This window comes from Podarcis filfolensis, assembly GCF_964270895.1.
Source record: "Podarcis filfolensis genome assembly, chromosome: 2".
Classification (NCBI taxonomy): Eukaryota; Metazoa; Chordata; class Lepidosauria; order Squamata; family Lacertidae; genus Podarcis; species Podarcis filfolensis.
Window position 1 is genome coordinate 57,569,683 of NC_139605.1, and position 23,554 is coordinate 57,593,236.

At 42.3% G+C, this 23,554-nt stretch overlaps 2 protein-coding genes across 5 annotated transcripts in view; both read left to right on the forward strand.

Annotated features, from left to right (window-relative positions):
* The window catches only part of LOC310758022 (ovomucoid-like), a 317,611-nt gene that overhangs the window by 83,579 nt on the left and 210,478 nt on the right, over positions 1-23,554 (forward strand). The gene's annotated exons all lie outside the window — the stretch shown is intronic.
* RNF145 (ring finger protein 145) overlaps positions 1-23,554 on the forward strand; it is a 66,309-nt gene that overhangs the window by 16,361 nt on the left and 26,394 nt on the right. For all 3 annotated transcript variants that reach the window (XM_083603847.1, XM_083603846.1, XM_083603848.1), the window contains exons 2-4: positions 271-484; positions 9,965-10,073; positions 18,080-18,171. In XM_083603847.1, the coding sequence (XP_083459973.1) occupies positions 301-484; positions 9,965-10,073; positions 18,080-18,171 (385 nt within the window). In that variant the 5' untranslated portion in view covers positions 271-300. The remainder of the gene's footprint in view (positions 1-270; positions 485-9,964; positions 10,074-18,079; positions 18,172-23,554) is intronic.

The following is a 23,554-nucleotide window of genomic DNA, read 5'->3' on the forward strand; positions in this document are numbered from 1 at the left end:
CTTCCCCCAAATCTAAAATAAATGTGAGTGAGTACAAAATGGTGAAAACATTGCAGCTTAATGCATTGTGGTGAAATTGGGGGTGCTTTTTTATGATTTGTAGCCCACCTTTGTGAAAAATGTTTACCATCAAACTTCCATCTACTTAGTCAGCGTGAACAGTACCGAGGCACGTAAGCCAGTGGTCTCACTCTGTACAAGACAGCTTCATAAATTCTAATGCTGTGGATCCTTTGGTGTGCCTAACTTGCTGTCTTTTGCTCTTTACAGTCTGCTACCCATCCATTGATAAGGAACAGAATGGCTGCCAAGGAGAAGTTGGAAGCAATGTTAAATGTGGCCTTGCGGGTCCCAAGCATCATGCTTTTGGACGTCTTATACAGATGGGATGTCAGTTCCTTCTTCCAGCAGATCCAAAGAAGTAGCCTCAACAACAACCCCCTCTTCCAGTACAAGTACTTGGCTCTCAATATGCATTATGTGGGTGAGTATGCATTGGCTGGCCAGAGCATTTATTCCCTGCTAGTTCCGCATTCTGCCTGAAGCAAAACCTCTCTCAGTGTATTCAAAGCATCTGATGATAGTCAGTGTCTTAATAGAGAGGTTTGAGTTGCTAAGAGGCGTTTAAAATCATTACTTCCTCTGGCTCTTGAATTACCTGAGGAAAGGCATTCCAGAGGGTGGGTGCTGGCACCAGAAGGCCTGCTTCCATATTGTCAGCAAGTGAAAAATCAGTAGGGTGCCCTCAGAAGGTATTAAATATTGACTCGGTCTGTACTGGGAGGCAGTCTGCTAGGCATCCTGGTCCCAAGTTGTATAGGTCCCAAGTTGTGTCAGCAACACAACCTTGAATTTAGGTCAGTAGCCAGAGCAGATCTTTCAACACCAATATAATATGTGTTAAGCTGGATGTTCCTGGGAGCTGCATTTTGCACCGGCTGCACCTTCTGGACCAGGTGCAAGAGCACAGTCATGGCTGCCTCCCAATTCCCAGGGTTTCCTGGGAAGAAGGACTGATGGTCAAACCACTCTAAAAATTACAGTCCTGTGAGGGAAATAGGAGGTCTCCTAACAAATCTTAGCACCCTTAGCAAATGCCTGTTCCCAGGATTCCTTGGGGGAAGATAGGACAGTTAAAGTGGTATAACAGTGTTGTAAACGTACAATACAAATGCTGCCCATATCTCCACATATGCAATTAATATTCCATAAGTGAATGGGTCACCCCTCGGGGAAAGCATTCTTGAGTAAAAATGTCTTCAGTAGGCGCCAAAACATTGTGACATTAGGTGCCTCATTTAAGCGGATAATTGATTCCAGAGGGCTGGGGCCATAACACTTAAAGCTTGATTTCTAGTGTAAGCTACATGCACCTCTGGGGCGTGTGATACTCTCATGCCCCATCTGAGGAGTGCAGTTGCTGGGCAAGGTGGTCCCATAGGATAGTTCGTTTGACAACTGATGGAGCCACTTGTGCATTTTGTAAACTCTGGCACACTTCGTACCTGTGTATCAGAAATACACTAGCCCTACTCAGGCACTTCCCCTGACTGTGGCAGGGTTCTAAATCATGCAGAGGAGCCTGCACATGGAGAACAGACCTTCCCCCTTCACTGTGTGGAAAGTGGTGATGGGGACACAGAAGAGGGGTTGGAACCATTGAGCTGTACTCCACTGTCCCCCACCCCACCAATGATTGTAATTGTGTGTGAGAGAGAATGTAAATTACCGTATTTTTCGCTCTATAAGATGCACCAGACCATAAGAAGCACCTAGTTTTTGGAGGAGGAAAACAAGAAAAAAAAATTTCTGAATCCCAGAAGCCAGAACAGCAAGAGGGATCACTGCGCAGGAAAAGCAGCGATCCCTCTTGCTGTTCTGGCTTCTGGGATAGCTGCACAGCCTGCATCCGCTCCATAAGACGCACACACATTTCCCCTTACTTTTTAGGAGGGAAAAAGTGAGTCTTATAGAGCAAAAAATACGGTATGTTTGTTTTGTTCACCATCTAGCTTGATGGAAGAGCTGAACAACATATACTTGGTCTGTTGTTGTTGTTTGTTATTGTTTTAAAATAATTATGTTTTAACTGACTGAGCTCTTTTTAAGGTACAGTGGACCCTCTGGTTATGAATTTAATTCATTTTGGGGGTCCGTGTGCACCCCCAAAAAATCCATAACCAGAGGCACACAGAGCACTTCTGCGCATGCGCGAGTGGCGGAACCCGGAAGAATACACTTCTGGGTTTGCCGCTTTCACAACCCGAAGATTATGTATCCAGAGCGGCACGTAACCCGAGGGTCCACTGTATCTTGTAATCCCACTGTACCATCAAGTCCTGTACCATCAAGTCAGATTCATTGCCTTACTTCCCAACACATCAAAGGGGAAAATACTTTCATTTATGCTAGTACCATGCCCTTGTTTTTATTAGTATAAAACAAGCAGAGATTCAGATTCAGATATTTCAGACCATGTTGACTGCACTGCTCACCCCTGGAGGATATTAAGCAGCAAGAAAGGACGTTTCATAAGTTCGAGAAATATTTCACTGAGAGAGGGGTGGTCGCTGCTATTTGATTTTAGTATAAATGATTTCATTGGTTGGATGGTCATTCATATTGATGTTTGTAAACTGTCATAAGTGGTCTAGATTTTTAAATAATAATCTTTGCCACATGATGTCTTTTATATATGTACTCTCTCCCTCCCCCATTTCATTCATATGCCTAAGATGTACACGGACAAGAGTGGCATACAAATAATGTTACAAATAAAATTATGTAGATATAATAAAATAGCTTGTAGTGCAGATGCTAAGCTGATGCTAGATAGGATGCTAGATAGGAAAAATAAGAAAGTTCCTTTAATTCACTGATAATCCTACCTTTCCTCAGTAGAGCTCAGGACCGTACACAGGGTTACTGAGCAATTGCCCATCCAGGTGCTAACCAGACCCAGATCTGCTTTTAGCTCCAGCAATGGTACTTTCAGATAATGAACCTACCATATCTTAGATCTATGTAAAGAAATAGAGGCACTTTCCTTTTAAGCTGCTATACACAGTTTATCCCTCTGGCATTTTCTAAGGCTGATGTGTGGGAGGTCTCTGATTCTTCAGCCTAATGCAACCACTGGCTATTCCTAGTAAGAATGCCAAAGTCAGCGTGACACAACCAGATGTAATGGTCAGATAAATTGTTACGCTTTATGGACTTGGGAGAAAGCGCCCCCTCTGACAGCTACAGAGATGAATAAAGAGTTCATAATGTTGCTGCCTTAGCCATATTTGTGAGAATGAGGTTCGTTATAGATTGGTGCTTCTGAGCTGCATATTGGGTTTCTGGGTGAACCACGTTGGGGCTTTCCAGAGGATTGTTGGCATACACTTCTTCCATTGTGCTTGGCAATCCTTCCTTGTGAAACCTGTCCCAGAAAATAAAGGAAGTCCAGCTATTGCCAGTTGCTCATTCTGCCCTCTTAAGAGTACATGCGATAAAAGTGTTGCTTTGTTTGCACTAGTAGTAGTTCCGTTTTAATCCTATGATTGCAGGTGGGGTGATAATGATCTGCGTACATGTCTACTGCCTGCAGCATACTGATTTTCACCACAGATTACAGCCTGCAACCTGTCTTTTTGACTTGCGGAAGCTGGGTGTACGCCTTGCAGAGCTATGGAGAAAATATACTTAAGAAAAACAGCCCAAACCCCACTCCGCACCAAAACGGATAGTTAGTTGACTTCTGACTGTTTATATCTAAGTTAATTGTAAGACAGTACAGTTGTTAGCTATTGTGGGAGCAGGCCGAGTTGATTTTGCACTGTATAGATAAAGGGTGCTGTCAGGGAACTGCCATCAGTGCCGGAGGGAGAGAGCAAAAGCCAGAGGGATTCCAGAGAGCGTCCAGGGATCGGGAGAAGCAGCCCATCTTCTGGGGAAGAGAATCAGCGTAGCACAAGTGGAGAAAGGGGGCAGATGGGGGAAGCGGCGAGGCGGTCCCATGACTCCTTGCCTGGGACCAGCGGGGAGAGTATGGGTCCTCGGTTGCCCATGCCCTCCTTGCGCAGAAGGCTTCCGCGCAGAGAGAGTAGGAGGAGACTAGGCGTCAAAGAGCTTCTTTGCTGGAAGAAGTTTAAGAAACGCCCACTGACGGATTCTGCCAGCGATTGAGTCAGCCACAGGTAAGTGGCTGTCCAGACAGAAAAGGTTCACTTTGGCAACCCAGCCAGGTGTTTGCACCCAGCCGGGGAGATAAGCACCGGCTTACGCACAAGCAACCCCTAGAACCATTACAGGTGCTTACAAGTGTTAGGACTTGGGAGCCCTGAGTTCAAATCCCCGATCTCTCGTGAAACTTGATGGGTGATTTTGAGCTACTCGCTTTTTCTCAGCTTCAACCTCATAGAGTTGTTGTGAGAACTAAATTGGGGGATGGGGGAAGAACCATTTATACCACCCTGAGTGGCTTGGGGGGAAGAATCTGAATGGGAAAAGAGAATACAGTGAAGCAACATTTTTTTTTTAAAATGCAAGGACAAAATGAGGTTTGCATTACAAACCGGGAAGTGGTTTTTAAAAGGTTACTACTATAAGCAAAGTACTATCAAAATATTTGTTTCCAGTGTTAGCAAAAAAAATAATAAATGTTCACAAATACGTTGCCGTCTGAAGCTGTCCGGTGGTATCATATATATGTTGAATCTCTTTTTGTTGTTGACAGTGGATCTCTGCACCTGACATCATATGACATCAAGTGACGGGGAGGTGGGTGTGGATTGCTCAGCATGGCCTTGCAGGCCAAATCCAGAGGCCTGCCAGGGCTAATTAGGGCCATGGGCTAGGTTCCCCACTGTTGCTTTAGGTCCTGAGGCACCCAGGCCATGTAAGGCTTTCTAGGTCACAGCCAGCACTTAGAATTGGCCTTAGAAACGAAACAGATGCCAGTGGAAGTGCAAAGTGGTTAACTTCTTGACTTCTGTCAAATACCATCAAGTAACAGGCAGTCAGTTGGATATTATTCCTCTCCTCTCTTAAGAACATCCAGGTTGCATAGTGTTATGCTAGCTGCCCTGCCCCAAAGTAGATAGTTGGAAATTGGATTTGCCTGTTAACGTGAGTGCAGAATTTTGATGCTTAGTGTAAATCTGTCACTGCTTCAGAAATGCGTGGGCTGAGAAAGCCTTGCTTTATAAATAACAGAGTCCCCTACCTATCTTTCTCCCACCATTCATTTGATTTTTGCTTCTCTCACCTCTGTCCTCTGGCTGCTGTGATATGCTGCCTTTCCCCAGAGAGGCTTTTGCTGTCACATTAATAGCATCCCCAGGCACATTCAGCAGCCATTCACTTCTATGGCACAAAGTCAAAGAGCACACTTGAGGCCATGATCACATCCCGGCACTGAAATGCAGAGGGGGAAAGAGCAGGTTGTAGTTTTGGTTAAGCACTTATAACAGACCTCTTCATAGTGTGCCTTCATGCTCAGGCTGACATTAGTGCCTGAGTGACAGATCTAATTTTCAAATGTTCTATTTTGGAAGTGTAGCTATTTTTAAGTGAACCCATAATCTTATGACTTGCCTTGTGTCTCTTTGTGATCACGCAGTGGGAGGGAAGTTTTTGTGTGGTGATCAATTGCTATCTTGAGTTCCTTGCAGAAAATTAGTTACTTAATACAGTGAGAAGGCACATGAGGGCTAAAGCTATCCTCTTGCATTCAGTACTTGCTGTGCGGTCTGCATCCATTCCCTCTTCCATCCTTAGTGGTTGCTGAAATGCATGCATGGATCATTCAGACACAGGAGAAAGAGCAGAGTGGAGCATGTTAAGTGAGGGTTTTTCACGACACAATTAGTTAACAGGGTGGGCCTATCACCTACTTACTTAAGTCCTTTTGTAAGGGAAGTGCCTAAGGGGATAGTGGTGTTCTCTGAGCCAGTTTTCACACATATTAGTCATCTAGTAGTGGCCGCAATTGAGACATAATGGACGCAACATGTGAACTGGACCATTGTTTCATTCTTGCTTCAGCTGTTGTGGAGGAAATTGAAAGAGATGGCTGTACAGTCGTACCTTGGTTTTCAAACACCTTGGGAGTCCAACACTTTGGTTCCCGAACGATCGGCAACTGGAAGTGATTGTTCCGGTTTTCAAATGTTCTTTGGAACCCAAACATCCGACACAACTTCCGCAGCTTCCAATTGGCTGCAAGTGCTTCCTGCAACCAATTGGAAAGCCACACTTTGGTTCGTTTTGGAATTCCGTTCGACGTCCAAGGTACCGCTGTACTGCATAGCTTAGCCAGTATATTCTCTTTGTAGCCAAAGCTGTGCAGTACAGTGGTTAAGACCCATCTGTTTGAGTAATTAGAGCTGGGATGTGGAACCTCCAGCCAATGGGCTAAATTTGGCCTAGCACAGTCCCAGTTTGACCCATGAAACTGTTTTCCCCAAACCATACACATGCAGAGATGCAGCTGGATCAGCTGCATGACTGAGTTCCCTGTGGCAAACTCAACCGTGTGCCCAATCCTTGCAGAGAAAGCAGGTTTGAAGTCACTGCTTGGCAGCTGATAGAATGTAGCTTCAAGGCTACCGAATTGGCTGTGAAACCAAGTTTCCCACAGGGAACTCCCTGTAGCAGATCCTGGATAGGCTGCATAATCAAGTTCCTCATTAGATCAAGACTAATGATAGCGTTGCCATTAGTCTTTCATGCCTGCATTTGTCCTCCAGAATAGATACTGATTCCTGGCCGTAGCTGCATGGATAAGGGGCTGTATAAGGCCAACAGTGGACACCGTTTACTGAAGATAAACACTTTCACTTGAAACTGCAGACCGAGCCTGATAAGAACTATGTTCACCTTGTTGCTGCTGCTAACTTCAAGTGGCTTTTAACACTGGGAGAAATGCTACTGACAAGGTGCAAGTGATTTTGCACGTTGGTGTGATATGCAAAGTTATGTACCTGTATGGAACAATGAACAAGCTCTTTCATATTCCCCTATATGGAGTCCATGCATTTTTCTCAAGGATAGTATCCTCCTTCATATGTTACTGGTGCAGAGAGATGTGCTAAAGCTCATGTGCTTGGTGGTTGCCCTGGATCTATAACTAGTACTTTACTACTTATTATTTCCGTGCCTTTGAACCTGCTACCAATCTTGTGGTCTTCAGAGGGTCACAGGTTCCTCAACCCTGCTTAGGCCTGTGATTTGGCCATTTCTGGAATAGTACTACCTTAAAGTTGGAAACTTGCACAGTGTGTTGTGCTACTAACATGCTGGCTTGTGTTTGTGTGCCTGCATTTAAAGTGTGTATATCAACCTTCAGCTGATCTAATGGCAATGATTATGTGAGAGAAGCATTTTACAGACATTTCAGTGATCCCACACTTTAATTGATCACCAGGGCCTTGATTTGCTAAGCAGCTGTTGGATTAGAAACCTGGAGATGCTAGTGAACATTTACATTAGTGAGGATGGGGATTGGAATATAGGTGCATATTCCAGTTTCTCTCAGAATCCCCGTCTTTCCACAGAGAGTACCAGCCCATTCTATCTGAATGTTTAGCCACTGGGATGTAAAATTCTCAGTTGTTTACAGGATGTCCCACATACTGCATTGATCATTTTAGGATGCCAAAGTTGCTGATTATGAAAATGCACATTGGCCAGAGATGAGGCTTTTGCAGGAAAAAAATGGAAATCTGCAAGGTGCTTTTTTTTTTAGTGGTTACCGCAATCATAAAATCAGAGTGAATGCTGAGATATTGGTAAGCTCATAAGCAGCAGTATTGTAGCTGCAGTGACCTTGACTCTTCTATTTTTGCCTATCAGTTCCAGCATTTTAAGGTTTGTGCTGTTGGGGCTGCCTTTTCTAGAGAGCTCTTGCTCATGGCATTGTCTTACTTGCAGCCGGTGATGTGGGATGGAAAACATTATGTGGAAAATTTTCCAAAATGGGAAAACTTCCTGTAGCTTTTTTCCCCCACCAGAAAATTTTCCATTTCATTAGTTCCTTGGTAGCAATGTGAATGAATACCAACTGCAAATACTTTTTTAAAAAAGCTTTCCTTACTAAAAGAGAGAAAGAGACAGACTGAGAGAGTAAAATAAGCATTCTGAATGGGTTCAGGCTCTAGGATTTCGGAAAATATTTGATGCAAAATGAATATTCTCCAAGGCAATTTTTTCTAAAAGTTTCCTCGATTAAAATTTTTCAGAAAAGTACAACACTGCTTGCGGCTTAATATGTGAACTGCTGTGAAAGCCTTTCTCACACAGCAGCTGCATGTGACCCCCACACATTCAGTGTTGGGTGGGGAATCAGGATCATGCCCAATGTGATAGGGAGCCATGTAAAACACAGGTCTTCAGAAAACCAAAACATTGAGAAACTGGTACTTCATTGGTGATTCCTTTTCTTTTGTTAAAGGAAAATCTTAGTCTATATCTAAAAGACTGAAACGTCTTTCCCTATTTCAGCGTTGATTTCTGACTTATTTTTCCTGAACATTTTGACTGACAGCAAAGTTATGTCGATCACCTCCTTTTATTACGACAAATGAAGAATGTCATTTGCTTAGTGAGTGAATAGACCACTTCTGCTGCTGTTACTCAGAATAAGCAAGTGTTCAGAGCCCCAACTGATAGAATAAGCAAACGTTCAGAGCCTGAATTGAAGTATTGATTCCTTGGTTGCTTTCCATGATAAAGTATTCTTAAGGGTGCACCATCAGCTGTCTCCTCAATGAGTTTACTGTTGTTTGAGAGTAGTAGTGAGGGACTGTATGATAAATTGCAAAGGAACATTCTTACCTCCCTAACCATTAGAATCATAGCATTGCAAAGTACTTTGGAAGTAATCAAAACCAGCCCTGTTTTCCATTAGGGTTCTGCAATGCAGCTTACAGCATCATTGACAGAAGAGTCCAGCCTTTGCTTAAAAACACTTAAAGAAGTCCACCACCTCCCAAGGCAGCTTACTGTTAGGAGGTTTCTGCTCACAATTGTATCTGAAATCTGCTTCACCACAATTTCAACCCATTGGTTCTTTTATGCCCTCTAGAGCAGAAAAGAAACCTGTTTCATCTTCTGCATGGCAGCACTCTAGATATTTGAAGGGAATGCTTTTATGTCTCCCCTTCTCCTCCTCCTCCACGTTCAATATAAGCATCTCCTTCAGCTGTTCCTCATAGGGTTTGGTTTCCAGACCCTCTCCACTACCACAATCCTAATTGCTCTCCTCTAGACATGCTCCAGTTTGTTAACGTTCTTAAATGTGTTGCCCAGAACTGTGTGCATTATTCCAGATGCACTCCGACAAACAGAGAATAGAGTGGAACTGTTTCGATCTGCCTCTGTTAATTCAGCCCAAGACTGCATTATGTTCTTTTTTATAAGCTGCTTCGCAGTGCTGGCTTATGTTCAGCTTGCAATTATTTTGCTTGGTTTTGTTGGGCCAAACTGCATGGGAGAGATTCTGTGATTGGATTTCATGAAGTTGAAGGGCTTTTGTCAATTCTCTCTCTCTCCCTTGCACCGTGCCTCCTGAAAATCTGTTCTGGACAGCCTCCCAAACCTCCAGAACAGAATGAGGGTGCCTGTTCTGGGGGATGCAGGAGGTGGGGGATTTTGAAAAAATAGCCCCCCCTCCTATTCTGCTAATAGGTACCTTCACTGGAGCAACAGGACCAGAAAAACCAGTGAGATTCTGCCCTATGTGACAACTATATTACCTAGGTGGGCTTCATAGCTGACGTTTTGTGGATCAGTTGACCTCTCTAAGATTAAATGTCTTTTTCTTGATTTGCTATGGCTCTAGCCATAACACCTGCCTTTTTGTTTTTTAAAAATGCAGAAAGTGGTACCTTTAAATTCACTTTTAAAAGAAATGAATAATATCATTCTTTAGAAGTCCATGGACTTAACTGTGAAATTATTTCTATTTCTTCTCCAGGTTACATCTTAAGTGTTGTGCTCCTAACCTTACCCAGACAACACCTGGTTCAACTCTACCTGTATTTTCTAACTGCACTGTTGCTGTATGCTGGTCATCAGATATCCAGGTAAGAGTTGTCTCACCACCCTTGTAAGCTTTGCATTTCATGAGTTTTTTGCCAATAACTTCCACTTGCCAAATACGTTATTTATTCCATTTATGTATTTATAGAAGGTAGTAGCCAGTGGTGACTGTCCACTGACAGAAAGTGAGGGAAATCAGTTTTTGACAATCCCCCTTCCCCACCTCCAGAACTCAACCCTCCACAGATCTTCTCTAGAAGTCCCTCCCCAATCCTCTAGAGCAGATTTAGGAGAGAAGAAGAAGAGTTTGGATTTGATATCCTGCTTTATCATTACCCGAAGGAGTCTCAAAGTGGCTAACATTCTCCTTTCCCTTCCTCCCCCACAACAAACACTCTGTGAGGTGAGTGGGGCTGAGAGACTTCAGAGAAGTGTGACTAGCCGAAGATCACCCAGCAGCTGCATGTGGAGGAGCAGGGAATCGAACCCAGTTCACCAGATTACGAGTCCACCGCTCTTAACCACTGCCCCACACTGGCTCTCTTAGAGGGGGAATTTCTGAAATCTGCCTCCCACTCTATTCTGCTGACTATACTTGTAGTTTATATTATGGCTTTTCTCCAAGGATCTTGATGCATATGGTCCCCACTCCCATTTGTCTATTCACAAAAGAGGGGCAGGTTTAAATTAGCACCAGTGGCTTGACCTAACTCACCTATTGAGCTTTGTAGGAGAATGGAGATTTGAACTCAGATCCTAGTCAAACACTAGTTTTCCCAAGGAATGAATGAGAAACCTTTCTGTTGACTTTAGTTGTAGCCTGGAATGAGTCTTGAGACTTGAAACACAATCCTGTACTGTATTGGGTTGTAATGGATCCCTTATCATGCCTAGATATGTAAGGGGTGTGGGTGTGTGCGCACGTGCATTTACATATAAAGTGGCTGAGAACATGTAAAATGCAAAACTAAAAATAACAGTATCACACCTTTAAAAGACAGTCATGAAAAAAACCCAATTTTAACAGCATCAAAACCAAAACCCTGTCTTTGAGGTCTGGAGTGCAGTGTCAGAGGAAATGTTTAAAGTATTTAAATAAACCATCACACATACAATTTTTGTTTCTAACCATCTTTGAAGGACCAGATATGGACATAACAGCTGAAGGATTGCTTATTACCTCAATACAGTGGTACCTCGGGTAACAGACGCTTCAGGTTACAGAAGCTTCAGGTTACAGACTCCGCTAACCCAGAAATAGTACCTTGGGTTAAGAACTTTGCTTCAGCATGAGAACAGAAATCATGCAGCAGTGGCAGCAGGAGGCCCCATTAGCTAAAGTGGTCCTTCAGGTTAAGAACAGTTTCAGGTTAAGAACGGACCTCCGGAACGAATTAAGTACTTAACCCGAGGTACCACTGTATACAACTAAATGTGGCACAATTTATGGAACTCTGTTATCTCTGAAAGCAACCACCCATCAAATACAGCTATTAAGTGGTCCTTTTACGCAGTATGGAATTGCTTCAGTTCTGCAGGCTTTTAACTCCCTCCCCCCCCCCCCATGTATTCACATCTTCACATTCAGACTTTGGGTTAGTAGGCATATTCAGCTCAGGCAACAACCCTTCCTTTTGTCTGAAATCTGCAAGCCCTACCTACATGTATAAAGAAAAGGGAAATAACGTGTGCACTTTTGAGTGTCAAGTATAACATTGCTATGGAAGATTTTTTAAAATACTGTGCTTTTACGTTTGGTCACATTTACGTTTTCAAATAAAAGGTTTATTTAAAAATGCAGAAAGACCATTCCCTTCATGTTACCACAGCTGTGGGAAACCTCCGGCCTGCACAACTAATGAGGCCTAACAGTGGTTCTGATATGGCCTGCAAGGCTGTTTTCCTAAAGCTGCACCCACCCAGCGCCTGACAAAAGTGGGCTTCCAGGGTGTGGGGAAGCTCAGTGTTCAGCCTGCTGGCCAGATCCTGTTTCCCATCCCTGTGTTAGCATATTTATGTGTGTCAGGCAGATTTGCAGGGCCATCCTTATCCAGCTATTGAACCTCTGCCATCTGAGCTGCATTCTGGGCCAACAACGTGATTCAGCTTTTCAGCCTACGGTGGACAAAATATGGGAAGGGGGAGCTAGGAAGGTAGCCAAGAACATAAAGAATCATTGCTGTGACAGTTATTGTAGATATTTATTACTTTTCCGGTTAGCTTTGCAGCAAGGAATTTATTGACTTTGAGGGTGTGAAATAAAAAGTTAGACATTGGATAGCCGAGGGTGAAGCATCAAGAAGAGTAAGACTCCATGGTGTCTGCAAGTTTTCTTCAGGGAGAAAAATTCTCTTTAGCACAGACATTGATTTTTTAAATTTATTTTTTAGCAGAGGAGCCATCTTGGAGATTTTGTGTGGGAAATGCAAAGAATGTGGAATTGAAGCCAGTTCCTTGCAGCGTTCTGCAGTGTGGAAACTGGTGTATTAAAATGATGTCCAGAAAGTAGTATGTTGGCTTCCAAAAACAACAGAATTTCTCTTCCAGCAGATGGTTTGGAATTGGAGAGAGAAAAGCAAATGGACATTGTAGAGACATGTAAACAAAGAAGATAATTTTCTTGTTCAGAAATGAAAGGAGGTGGTAGAGAGTATACATGAGCCTGAATCTTGTTCAAATTACAATAATCCAGTAGTCAGTCGGTTTCCCATCTCCCCATCAAGCAAGCTTTCCCCCCATACATTCCTAACTTTCTCAAAGCTTTCCATGATCTGTATAGGCTCACTTTGGCATCTTTTCTTTCATTACTGCTACTATATCAACATGTATGCTGCCCTTTCCTCCTTTATTATAGGATAAATTGATTCGGCAGTGACTCTGTGTATACAGAGCCAGGTACACTGGCTTTAAATCATACACATTGGCTAGGGATGGGGAATTTGTGAGCCTCAAAATGTTGGCTGGCAACTCCTGTAATCCCTGACCATTGGTTGTGCTTCCTGGGGCTGATGGGAGTTGTAATTCAGCAGCGTCTGAAGGGCACCACATTGGCCAACCCAGCTGTGATCATCTGCAAAGATGCTCCAGAAGGTTGTGGGATCCTCCAGAAAAGTGTGGGAGATGGTGTGGGGTACGGGTTGTCTGTAGGAACCTCCATTGAATCAGAGTTCCTTCCATGAACAGAAGGGCATATCTAGATCCTACCCAGTGTATGTATGTGGAATAGTAAAGTTCAGCAATTGCATTTTGTATTGCTTTGAACTGCATGACTTATCGTACTTCACATTGTTTTCACCTTTTTTATGCTCAGGGATAATTTCCCCATTTTGTTCTGGTTACCTTGAAACAAGCCTCAGGTACAGAAGTTTCCTTCATTGTCATGCAGTGTCCAGAGAATGCACAGCATCCACATAATCACAGACTAGCAGCTTGAATGGTCAGGCTGTGGTGTGTGAGAGCAAGGGAAATTTTTGACATCATTCATTGAATAGCGAGGGAAGGTCTTCGTTTGCTTCCCAGAGGTCGTAGGATGAGGATGAGGGCAAACTGGCCTTCCAAGGCCTCCATCACCCCATGGCCTTAGGGAAACTAATAGGGGCCTGGCAGTGCCTCTTCCTATTAGGTGTACATCCTTACATGCATAAAAGGGCAGGATTGTGGTAATATACTCATTTGTTAATCTCTGGACATGGCCTCATGTGCTACTGTAGTTTCTTTTCATATACAGTGCATCCCCCTATGAGGTTATTCAGCAACCTGTTTGCCGCAGCAGAATAAAACAAATACTAATGAAGCAAGCTCTACAGATTTATCTCTGTATTTATTCCTGTGCTCCTTAATAGCAGTTTAATAAACAGGGCTATTGCTTAGCTAATTATTATGGCATTTTAGTTGCTACTATATTGAAAACATCCTTAGAGGATTCCTTTGAAAGCTTGGCTCATAATTACAATGTAGCTTCAGGGCAAAGTATTTCTTTTCTTAATACATAGCATCTTATATAGTGCTTTTAAGAGTTTTTAAAGCCCTTTGCATATATTACTGGTACAGTGGCTCTTGAGATACAGTAGAATATAATCAAGTGATAGGAGGAATAGGAATCCAGGTTTATCCTGACTCATGAAATGACGTTATGAGTTTTCTCAGAGCAAACTCTTGTTCTGGAGTAATAGAAGTTGCATCGGACACCCACAATTTGGGGAAATAGTATGGTAGAGGCTACCAAACTTTCTACTCCATGCAGCCATTTCAATGGCACATACAAATCCAAGATGACAGTAATAATATGAAAGCTAGAAAGGAGTTGTGTAGATACTTGCCCTTAACAGAGAAGACGGGTAACAAAAGTGTCTGTTGAATTATCTGATGTGGCTAAAGAAACCACAGTTGCCTATAATTAATTCATCCTTGCTAGCTTGCAAATACGTCTCTTGTATGCCCAAGAATGCATGCATGTAGGTTCAGAAATGCTTCTTAAAATGTGTCTTTTGTTTTTAAATGAGATTAGTTCAGTGTGTGTGCAAGGATCCATCTTGAGAATCATTCCTGAGAGAGCCTTTACTTACTTACTTACTTACTTACTTACTTACTTACTTACTTACTTACTGTTAGCCATCTGTGGAGTAACAATACAAAGGGTGGGATACAGTGGTACCTCCAGTTGCGGACAGGATCCGTTCTGGAGCTCCGGTCGGATCCTGAGGTTTCCACAACCGGAGGGACCGCTTCTGCTCATGCGCAAGGCACAGCGCTTCTGTGCATGAGTGCACAGCGAAACCCAGAAAAATACCCGGAAAAATGCCGCATTCGCATCCTGGAAAAATGCCGTGTTCGCATCCTGAAGGATACACAACCGGAGGTGTGCGTATCCAGAGGTACCACTGTACACACATTTTAAAATTAAGGTGTTTGTTTTTTATTTTATTTTATTTTTAAATCTTTTTTAAGAAACATGGTGGGCACTTTTTCCGGAGTGACAGATCGCATACTATGGCTGGACAAGAAAAGGGAAGAATGTGTGCAGCAAAGATGGAGGGAGAAGGTCGTAATGTACTAGCGGTATCGGTCCTTTAGATTCCTTGCTTATTCTCATGCATTTTAATTGCCGGTTGTAAACTAAAGAGAGCCACTTCACCTACTTGTAGCATAACCTGCACCTACTTGTAGCACTTCAAACACCTCTGCCGCGTACCTGTGTCAGGCTTGCTACTTCACGGCAGATTTTTAAAATGTTTATAACAAGAGAATTACTCATTTTGTTAGTTTCATAACTCTGAAGGCAAATAGTTTGTAATGAGTTAAAGAGAAGAATTTGTTATCCAGCTAACATTGCAGCTTGAGTGGGCTTTTTTTTTCCTGTTTATGATTAGCGCTGCCTTAAGTCCAAGAGTATCTTAAGGCACAAGGCTATGAAGGATAAATGAATCAGAGAGAGGCCCACATAAAAATTCCTAAATTAATATGCCTCTCCTAAATAGAGACAGAGTTTCTTTTACTTAGTACTCACAGTTATTCTCTCAATTTCCATTACCAGTTATTTTGCTCTCTTTTTGCATACTTGCCTTGTAAATTTCACATTCGGCTCTAAAAATTGGGCCCAAGCTACAAATTTTATGTGATCCCGTCAATCTTGTTTTCATGACTACTGTTCTCCCAAGGAAAAGAACTTTGGGGAATTTTTGATCCAGGGGTTACCAACCTTTTTGGGCCCATAGACACAACTGCAAACTGGAGAAACTGTTGTGTGCACTACATACACACAGGGCAGCCAAGCATATACTGCAACCTATTTTATTTTATTGACTACAGTAGAATACTTCTTTCATGGCTAATTGCAGCAGGGGAGGAGATCCTGTAGATGTTAAGGAGGCCTCTGCAAGCACATCTGTTCCCCCTGGGAGCCACACTCCTTGGAGACCAGTTTGTGTGTTCTCTCTCTCTCTCTCCCTCTCTCTCTCTCTCTCCCTCTTACACACACACACACACACACACACACACACACACACACACACAATCACTGCCTTAATACTTCTTTCCCTATCGTCTGTTTTGCCCTTTCAAAATAACTTCCTAAACCTGATTTTTACCTACGGGAGGGGGGAATGCCAGGACCCCTGTATTTTTGCTCATTTGTGAAAAAGCAGCTTGAGGGGTGGTGACTGGTTTGGCAAGGGTTAACCAGCATCTTTTGCCTGCTCTGCTGCTTAAGATTCCAGCCTCCTTTAGATGCTTCCCTTCACAGGGAGGGCTGGGGGGATCTATCAGCAAAAAGGAACATGGAACAACATGTAGCTTGGCACCTCTTCAGATTGCAGATTTGGTAGAATTGCAGCTGTTTAGCAAAAAGGATCTGGCGGGCAGGGGCAAGAATTGAGAGAGTTTCAGTATTACTCTTTTCCATTGGTAGCTCTGGCTGAAATAATAATTCAATTTTTGCTATTGGGGAGTCTAAAAAGATCAGATGCAATATACTAATAGGCTTGATCTATGTTTCTTCATGGTATTGGTATGCCTTTCAGTCTCATTCATCCTTGCAACCAATTCTGTGGATTGTTGTTTCAGTTGTAGAAGCCCATTGGTAATTCCAAGGCGTAGACATCAATTTTATACAAAAATCTGCACTCTTAAATATTATGACCCAAAAGTAAGTCCCACATATCATTATTCTCAGTAAACATTTTGTAGCATCAAGTAGCAGCTGTGCAGAGTGTTTACGTCCCCAGGAAAACCTGTGATCTTGGATATTTTTAAAACTTCTTTGCGAGAGGGAAAACTGAGGCTGAGTAGCCCAAGACCATCTAATAGTCAGTGATCTCAGCTGGGATTTGAACTTGGGTTTTGCAAGTTGAGCATGTGACCTTTTACTTACTATATATATTTTAGAATAGACTGATTCCTCACTCACTATCAATCACTTTGAGAGAATGATTACTTGTTGAAAGTTAACTCAGAAAATAGCATTGCCAATGAGAGCAAGTAATAAATACAATCTGGCTGCCTCTTTAATTAATCAATGTATGGCTTAAGTTGTATACAGCCTTAAGTTTGGCTGTATAAGCCTTTTTGTGGCTTGTTTGTAGCCCCAATTCTTTCATTGTTTAGTATTTAGATTGGATTACAGAAGTGTTTGTAAACCATTGAAAGCTTCTCTGCTTGAAGAGATGCAACAGTGGTTTTAATTATTTTTTGTTCCTGTCCCCAAAACAGGAAAAGAACATGATGCATATATGGAACTACTTTTTCTTTTTAAAAAAAAATAAAATATGAAATTGGTACATTTTTATGAGGCTTATTTGTTCTGCTTATCTGGTTGCAAAGTCACATTTTTGTAACCCACCTCCCAGTAGGATGTATTCAGGTTAAAGAAAGCTGGTGAAATTTCTAGGAACGGTAAGACACGATACATGCTTTAGTTTAAAATGAGAAGAGTTGTAGGTTTACTGAGGGCTATTTCACACAGGACATTTTCATGGCTTGCACCTAGGACAACCAGTATACAAAATCTTCTGTGAATTCTGAGTGAGTTTTGCTCCCCACGCCCTCTGTGATATTGGGAAACAGCACTTGTTTCCCAATGGTGTGCAATAGTGGCAAAGTAGCCAGTTGCGCAATTGGTCACATGTGACATTGGCCCTATTCAGATGTAAAAAAGAAGGTGCATAGCTCAGTGGTAGAGCATCTACGAAAGGTACCAGGTTCAGTCTCTAGCAGGTAGGACAATGAAGGTCCCCAATCTTGAAACCTTGGAGAGTTGCTGTTGGTCAGCTACTGAGATTGATGGGCCCAGTGGTCTGACTTGGATAGGAATACCAGAAGATGTGTTCTACGACCTCAGACTGATACACTATGATAAAGGAGTATAACAGACTTGGGTACTTCAGGAGCATCCATACAAATCTTTGATAGATTTTGTCTAAACAAATGGACAACAAGTGTCTATGATTTCCTGGAATGTGCATGGCAAAAAAAGAAATGGAGGGTCTTTTTGTATGAACAGTTAATGGCACCCGTTCTTACACCTGACTTAATAATGCTTCATTGTGTTCCTCAGGGATTATGTGAGGAGTGAGCTGGAGTCTGGCTATGAAGGGCCAATGTACTTAGAACCTCTTTCCATGAATCGTTTTATGACAGCCTTAATAGGTGAGTACACTCAAATTCGACATCTCCTGAGGGGCACCATGTTCTTTCTTGTACCATGAAAGCACATTTCACATAATCAAAATCACCCTCTTCAGCCATATTTATCTGCCTGTGTGTTGCCATTTATAGCAAACAAAATTAATAGGGATTGTGTAGCTTCACAGACCATAGCTGTAATTTTGGCTCCTTCTCTTCAGTTACTGGGTACTGCCTGTTCTGTGTCTTCTTTGGAATGGTCTGCTCGTTCAGTCCTGTTTTCTATTTGTGCCAACCTGTGATCTGGATTATGTGGATTAAGCAGTAAGGGGCCTGTAATATTTGGAGATTCCAGCTTTAGGGCAGAGAATTGCAGCTACACGTTTCTGTGAATTCTGTTTGCTTGTTTTCAAATATCACAGGCCCTTGGTAAGTAACCGTGGGGCCGTTTTGAGACAGGAATGGAAACTGATGTCGCTGTTAACCCCTATATAATGACACTAACACAAAACGCCACACCCACTATACTATATAAAAACGCTGCACTATATCAATAATTCTAATTATTTTTTTGTTTTTCCAGAGGACAGTCCTCTGCTTGGAGGCCTATCAGAGGATTGTCCTCTATTTGAAGGCATGTTTTGACTGGTTTATAGAGCAAGAGCCATAAGGAAGAGCAGCAGGGGCCTTGAAATCTTTCCTCTCTTTTTAGATGACTTTTTTGTGATGTAGATGAGGACACCCTAACTAAACAATCAACATTAAAATAAACCGATACCTGAAATTTTAAGGGAAGAAGGAAATAAATAAATGCTGATTCATTGGTTGTCTTTTTAATTTTAGTTACAGACCAGGCTGTTCAAAAATAAGTTAGCATTGTACTCAAGACTGATTTTGGGTGTTTTGTGTCCATGGTGGCCTTGTGGCTTTGACCAGTTTTTTATTATTGGGACCTTCTTTCATAAGCAAAGCATGTTCCAGCCCTACAAAGGGATATTCATCTTCTGCTTTATGGTGATGTTACAGCTGGTCTGACAGGAAATCAGCTTGTCTTTTGGCAGAAACTTTTTTAAACAGCTCATTTGCCGAAACTACCAGTAATGCAGCCTTCAGCAAGAAATCCCACCTTTTTCAGTCTCTTTGCTCTGGTGAATGTGTTGTGGTTTTTGAGAAAACAGAGATGGGAGGCCTGAAAGCTTTCTTTAGAGGTGTTTGTTCTAACGCAGGAATAAAAAGCTGCTGTTTCTGGCTAGGCTGGCTGCTTTCCCTTCTGATCTAATTTCGCAACACCCACTTATTTCTATCATCATTAAAAAAAAAAAGTCCCACCACTAAAACCAGGGACTACTTGTAATCTTGAAAAGGATTGTCTCTTTCCTTACAAATATGCTTTCATTCAGTTTCCATTTTACAGTTAGCATGTTCTTTTCATGAGCACTCTGGAAAAGAAGCTCCTGATCCAAACTGTTTTCTTGGCATTTATTTTCAAGTCTCAAACTATTTAGTTTTAATCTTCCAACAGTTCTGCTGGCTCAGGTTTTTTTTTAATTTCCCAGTTTCCATTTCACCAGTAGCCAAACTGAGCCTCTCATTGAGGGTGGGAGGAGGGCAGTTATAAAATACAATTGACTGACTGTATTCAGCTAACTTTTAGTCAGAGTAGACCCATTCAGGTTAATTCATTACTTCGATACAACCTCTTGTGGGTAAGCTGAGAATCCTCTTGGGAATCCCTAGCCTTTCTCCCCAAATTGTTGTTCCTGGGGCTTTATGTGAAAAGTCCTGTTAGTTAAGCTTGTAGGACAGAAATTGTCCTCAATTGGGTATCCAGGAAAGACTGGGATCCTAAATTTCTGATGTTAAGTGACATTTCTGAGGACTGCCCAGGTGTGCAGAGAAGTGAAAGTTTGGAAATACAAAAAATAAAGGGAGACAACCCCCCTCTGCAAAACATACTGACAAAGACTGAACCATAGCCCTTCTAGTTAGACTGGAGGATTTGCGCCATAAAGCATGTATCATCCCTTAACCCTAATTTCCTCCCCCAGCTATATGCTGTTAGGGGCTCTGATCTCCTTTAGAAACTAAGAGTGGTGGCGGAATAAATTAGAAGTGAAGAAAAAAACTGCTTCCTCCAGTCTTAATTAAGCCCACCTCCGGGACTCAATTTAAGCTGTAAAAGAGTTTTCACATCCTGAAGTATCTCAGAGTGGCAAGTGGTAACGAGTAAACAATACCACCAGCAGCCTAGTCTGTGCACTGTACCACTCAGGGATCCTGCTAACCAAAAGCTCAACCTCAACAGTCAGCACTATATAGGGCAAGTGTTGCCAACCACATTCGGGCCTGTTAAGCATATCTGCAAACAAGGGCACCACACACACACCACAACCTATTCTATTGGTTGCATTGCAACATAATCCTTCTTTCCACCCTAATTTCAGTCGTAAATGCCTCTGTGGGTGCATGTGTGGCTGCAGGTGCCACAATGGCAACCCCTGTTATAGGTCATTTGCATTATAGTGGTTGGTTGCTAAAGGTCAGGGCCTGGTGAGCAGGAAGTGGCTCTAGTTTAACCTTCTTATGCTGTTGTGCAATGCAGGAACTTCCTTCCCTTATCTGTCTGTGCATATATACACACATGCTCCCCGCACTCATGGCTCTCAGCTTGTTTTTTCCTTAAATAGCAACATGCATAGGCATCTTGAACCTGCCTTGAGAGAATAGGAAGATTAGGTGGGGAGAGATATGGTCAGGAATTTGAGTTATGGCCACCATTCTGCATTAATGGCGTGCTTAAGTGCACAAAGCAGAACACCCTTCGCTATCAAATCAGTCTCTGCTCCCCTGGTTGTTCCCACAAAACTTCCACATGATAAGAATACTTTCAGTTAACCTAAAACTTGAGGTATCAGCTTATTTCCTTTGCCTCTTGTGAGAGACATTCAGATCAGAATATATGCCGCCCTTTGATCTGATTGCGCCTGCGTTTTTCTAATTCGTGTAATGATAAACAGACTGCAGTGGAAATTAGCCCTCAGCTATGATTAAGTCTCCAAGCATCATACTTCAGTGCAAGGGCTTAACAAGCAAAATGAATGGCTTCTGTTTCATAGCTGATGAACTAATTGCTCAAAAATCCCATTTTCCAGCATTCACACTAATGGGCCGGGGCACAAAAGTACTCTGCTGTTGGTGTGGTTGTTTTCTTTCTCTCTCCCTCTTTCCAGCCACATTGACTAAGCTAGCCCTGTCTCAAGAACGCTGGGCTAATTTTAAAACTTCCCCATCTTGTGTGTCTTGGCATATGGGAAGGTTGCGAAGTTGCTTAAAATATTGATGTGTGTAATTAATTTTGACTGCAGGCTCGTGCTGTGTGTTCCACATTTCCCTCTGGAACAAGAAATTACCAGTTGCACCAGTGATTGTGTAAAAGGAGATGGGCTTAACAAAATAAAATAAAAAAGTTAATTTGGCAAACAGGATTGTCTAACTCTCTGCTGTGTCTCGAGGTGGTTGGGTGAGACTGGAGGTATCTGAGAGGGTGAAGACAGCTGGCATACAGGCTTGTTCATACCAGCAACCAATTAGGGGGCACCACAACAATTCTGTAGAATATAAAGATTGCCTTTGCTTTCCAATGCGCCTTCACTTTTTGTACCTATAATTGGAAAACTGCAAAGAGAAAATTATACAAAGTTAAGCAACAAGAGGAGAATTCGAGAAGGCGCTAAATTTTTGGGCATTTTATATGCTGCTTTAATTAGACTATTACTCAGATCACCTGCTCTTAGATTATTCACTCTCAAGCTCCGTTTTGTCATCTGTGTTGTGTGAATCATGTTCTGTATTCTCTTATAAATGAATGTGGAGCAACTTCAAGTAACCAAATATGTATACGGTACTTCAGAAGTTCTGAACTATTCAGTTAGCTGCAGCCATGAGCAAAACTTTTCTTTAATATTCAGCCAGTCCTCATTAATGTCTGGAAATCAGCAAATGTCTTCTTTGTGTGAATGAAATTGGAGGACGTAGCTTTGGTTCTAACAGATACGTTATATGAATGACACTTTCTGACTCCCAGAAGGGAGGATCGCCCAGTCAGTGTGCACAAGAGGTACAAGTATAGGAAGTTGGGTGTTGTTGTGTCACTGATGACACTAGCTTTGACACAAAAGGATTTGCTGCCTTTAAAAGGCTTATTGTGTAACAGTTACAATGTGTTGCCGTGTTTGTGTGTGTATGTTTTGGGCCACAATAGAAAACGACGATTACTAAGTTAGAAACAGTGGAAAGTTCAAGCCATCTTAATAAGCACCTCCACAGATGGGACTTTTACTTTCACTTCTGTGAAACAACTTGTATATTACAGCCTGCATTTTAGAATATGAACTGTTACACACACACACACACACACACACACACACACACACACACACACAGTATCCAAATGGTATGCATCAGATTTGGATGAATTCAGAACTAAGGTGAGGTGCCTCAGAAGTGAAATGGGGTCTATATGAGGTGATAGGAGGCAAAGCCAGAACCCCTAAGGGGTTTTGTGGCACCTGGGTGATCCAGCTGTCAAAAGAAGAAAAAAAAATACTACAGTCAAGCTTTTGCTAAAAGCATATTTGAAAGCTTACCATCTAAGGTGTAAAGCTACTTCTGACTGAGTGGGGGGGTGTTTTATGATGTGCAGAATATGGGTTTGAACTGAATTTTGTGGTTTGTGCATACCTCTGATAGTTTGAAAGCTAACCTCCTAGGCTCTGTTGGATGATTGGGAAGCCGTCTTCCTAAGATGAAGTGGCTTCTGGCTGCCACTTTTCAAAGCACAATCCTAGGCAAGGCCTACGTGTTATTAATTCTCCTTGAGCTCCATATGGTTGACTCCTGGGTATGTGGGCACAGGATTGCAGCCCGAGTCTATGTGTTATGTGCAGCAGTCACTCTTAACTGTGGGCATGAGGGCATCCTTCCATTTATGAAAGTTGAAAGCCTCATTATCTTATCAAGAGTTCCTAAGTATTCCCTCACGAGTCATGAGTAAGCTGCATCCTGGGCATATTAATATCTTTTGAGCAGCATTTCAGTGTTAAGTACCCTTACTCTGAGCTAAGTTATTGGGTGTGGAGAAACTTGCTTCATACGTTACATTTTTTGTTTTATTCCTGCAGCGAAAGCCATTAAAATTGCACCCCTCCCTCTCATTATTAACTGCACATACCTTGTAATGACATACACAGCAGGGAAGCTATTTAGCTTTTTCAAACAGTACAAGTGTTAGACTGTGGTTCTAGGCACCCTGACCTCTGAGTAAGCTCCATTGACCTTGGTGCAACTTGGTTCTGAGTAACCATGCTTAAGTTTGCACTGTTAAGCACACACAGCCAGTCTGTAAATA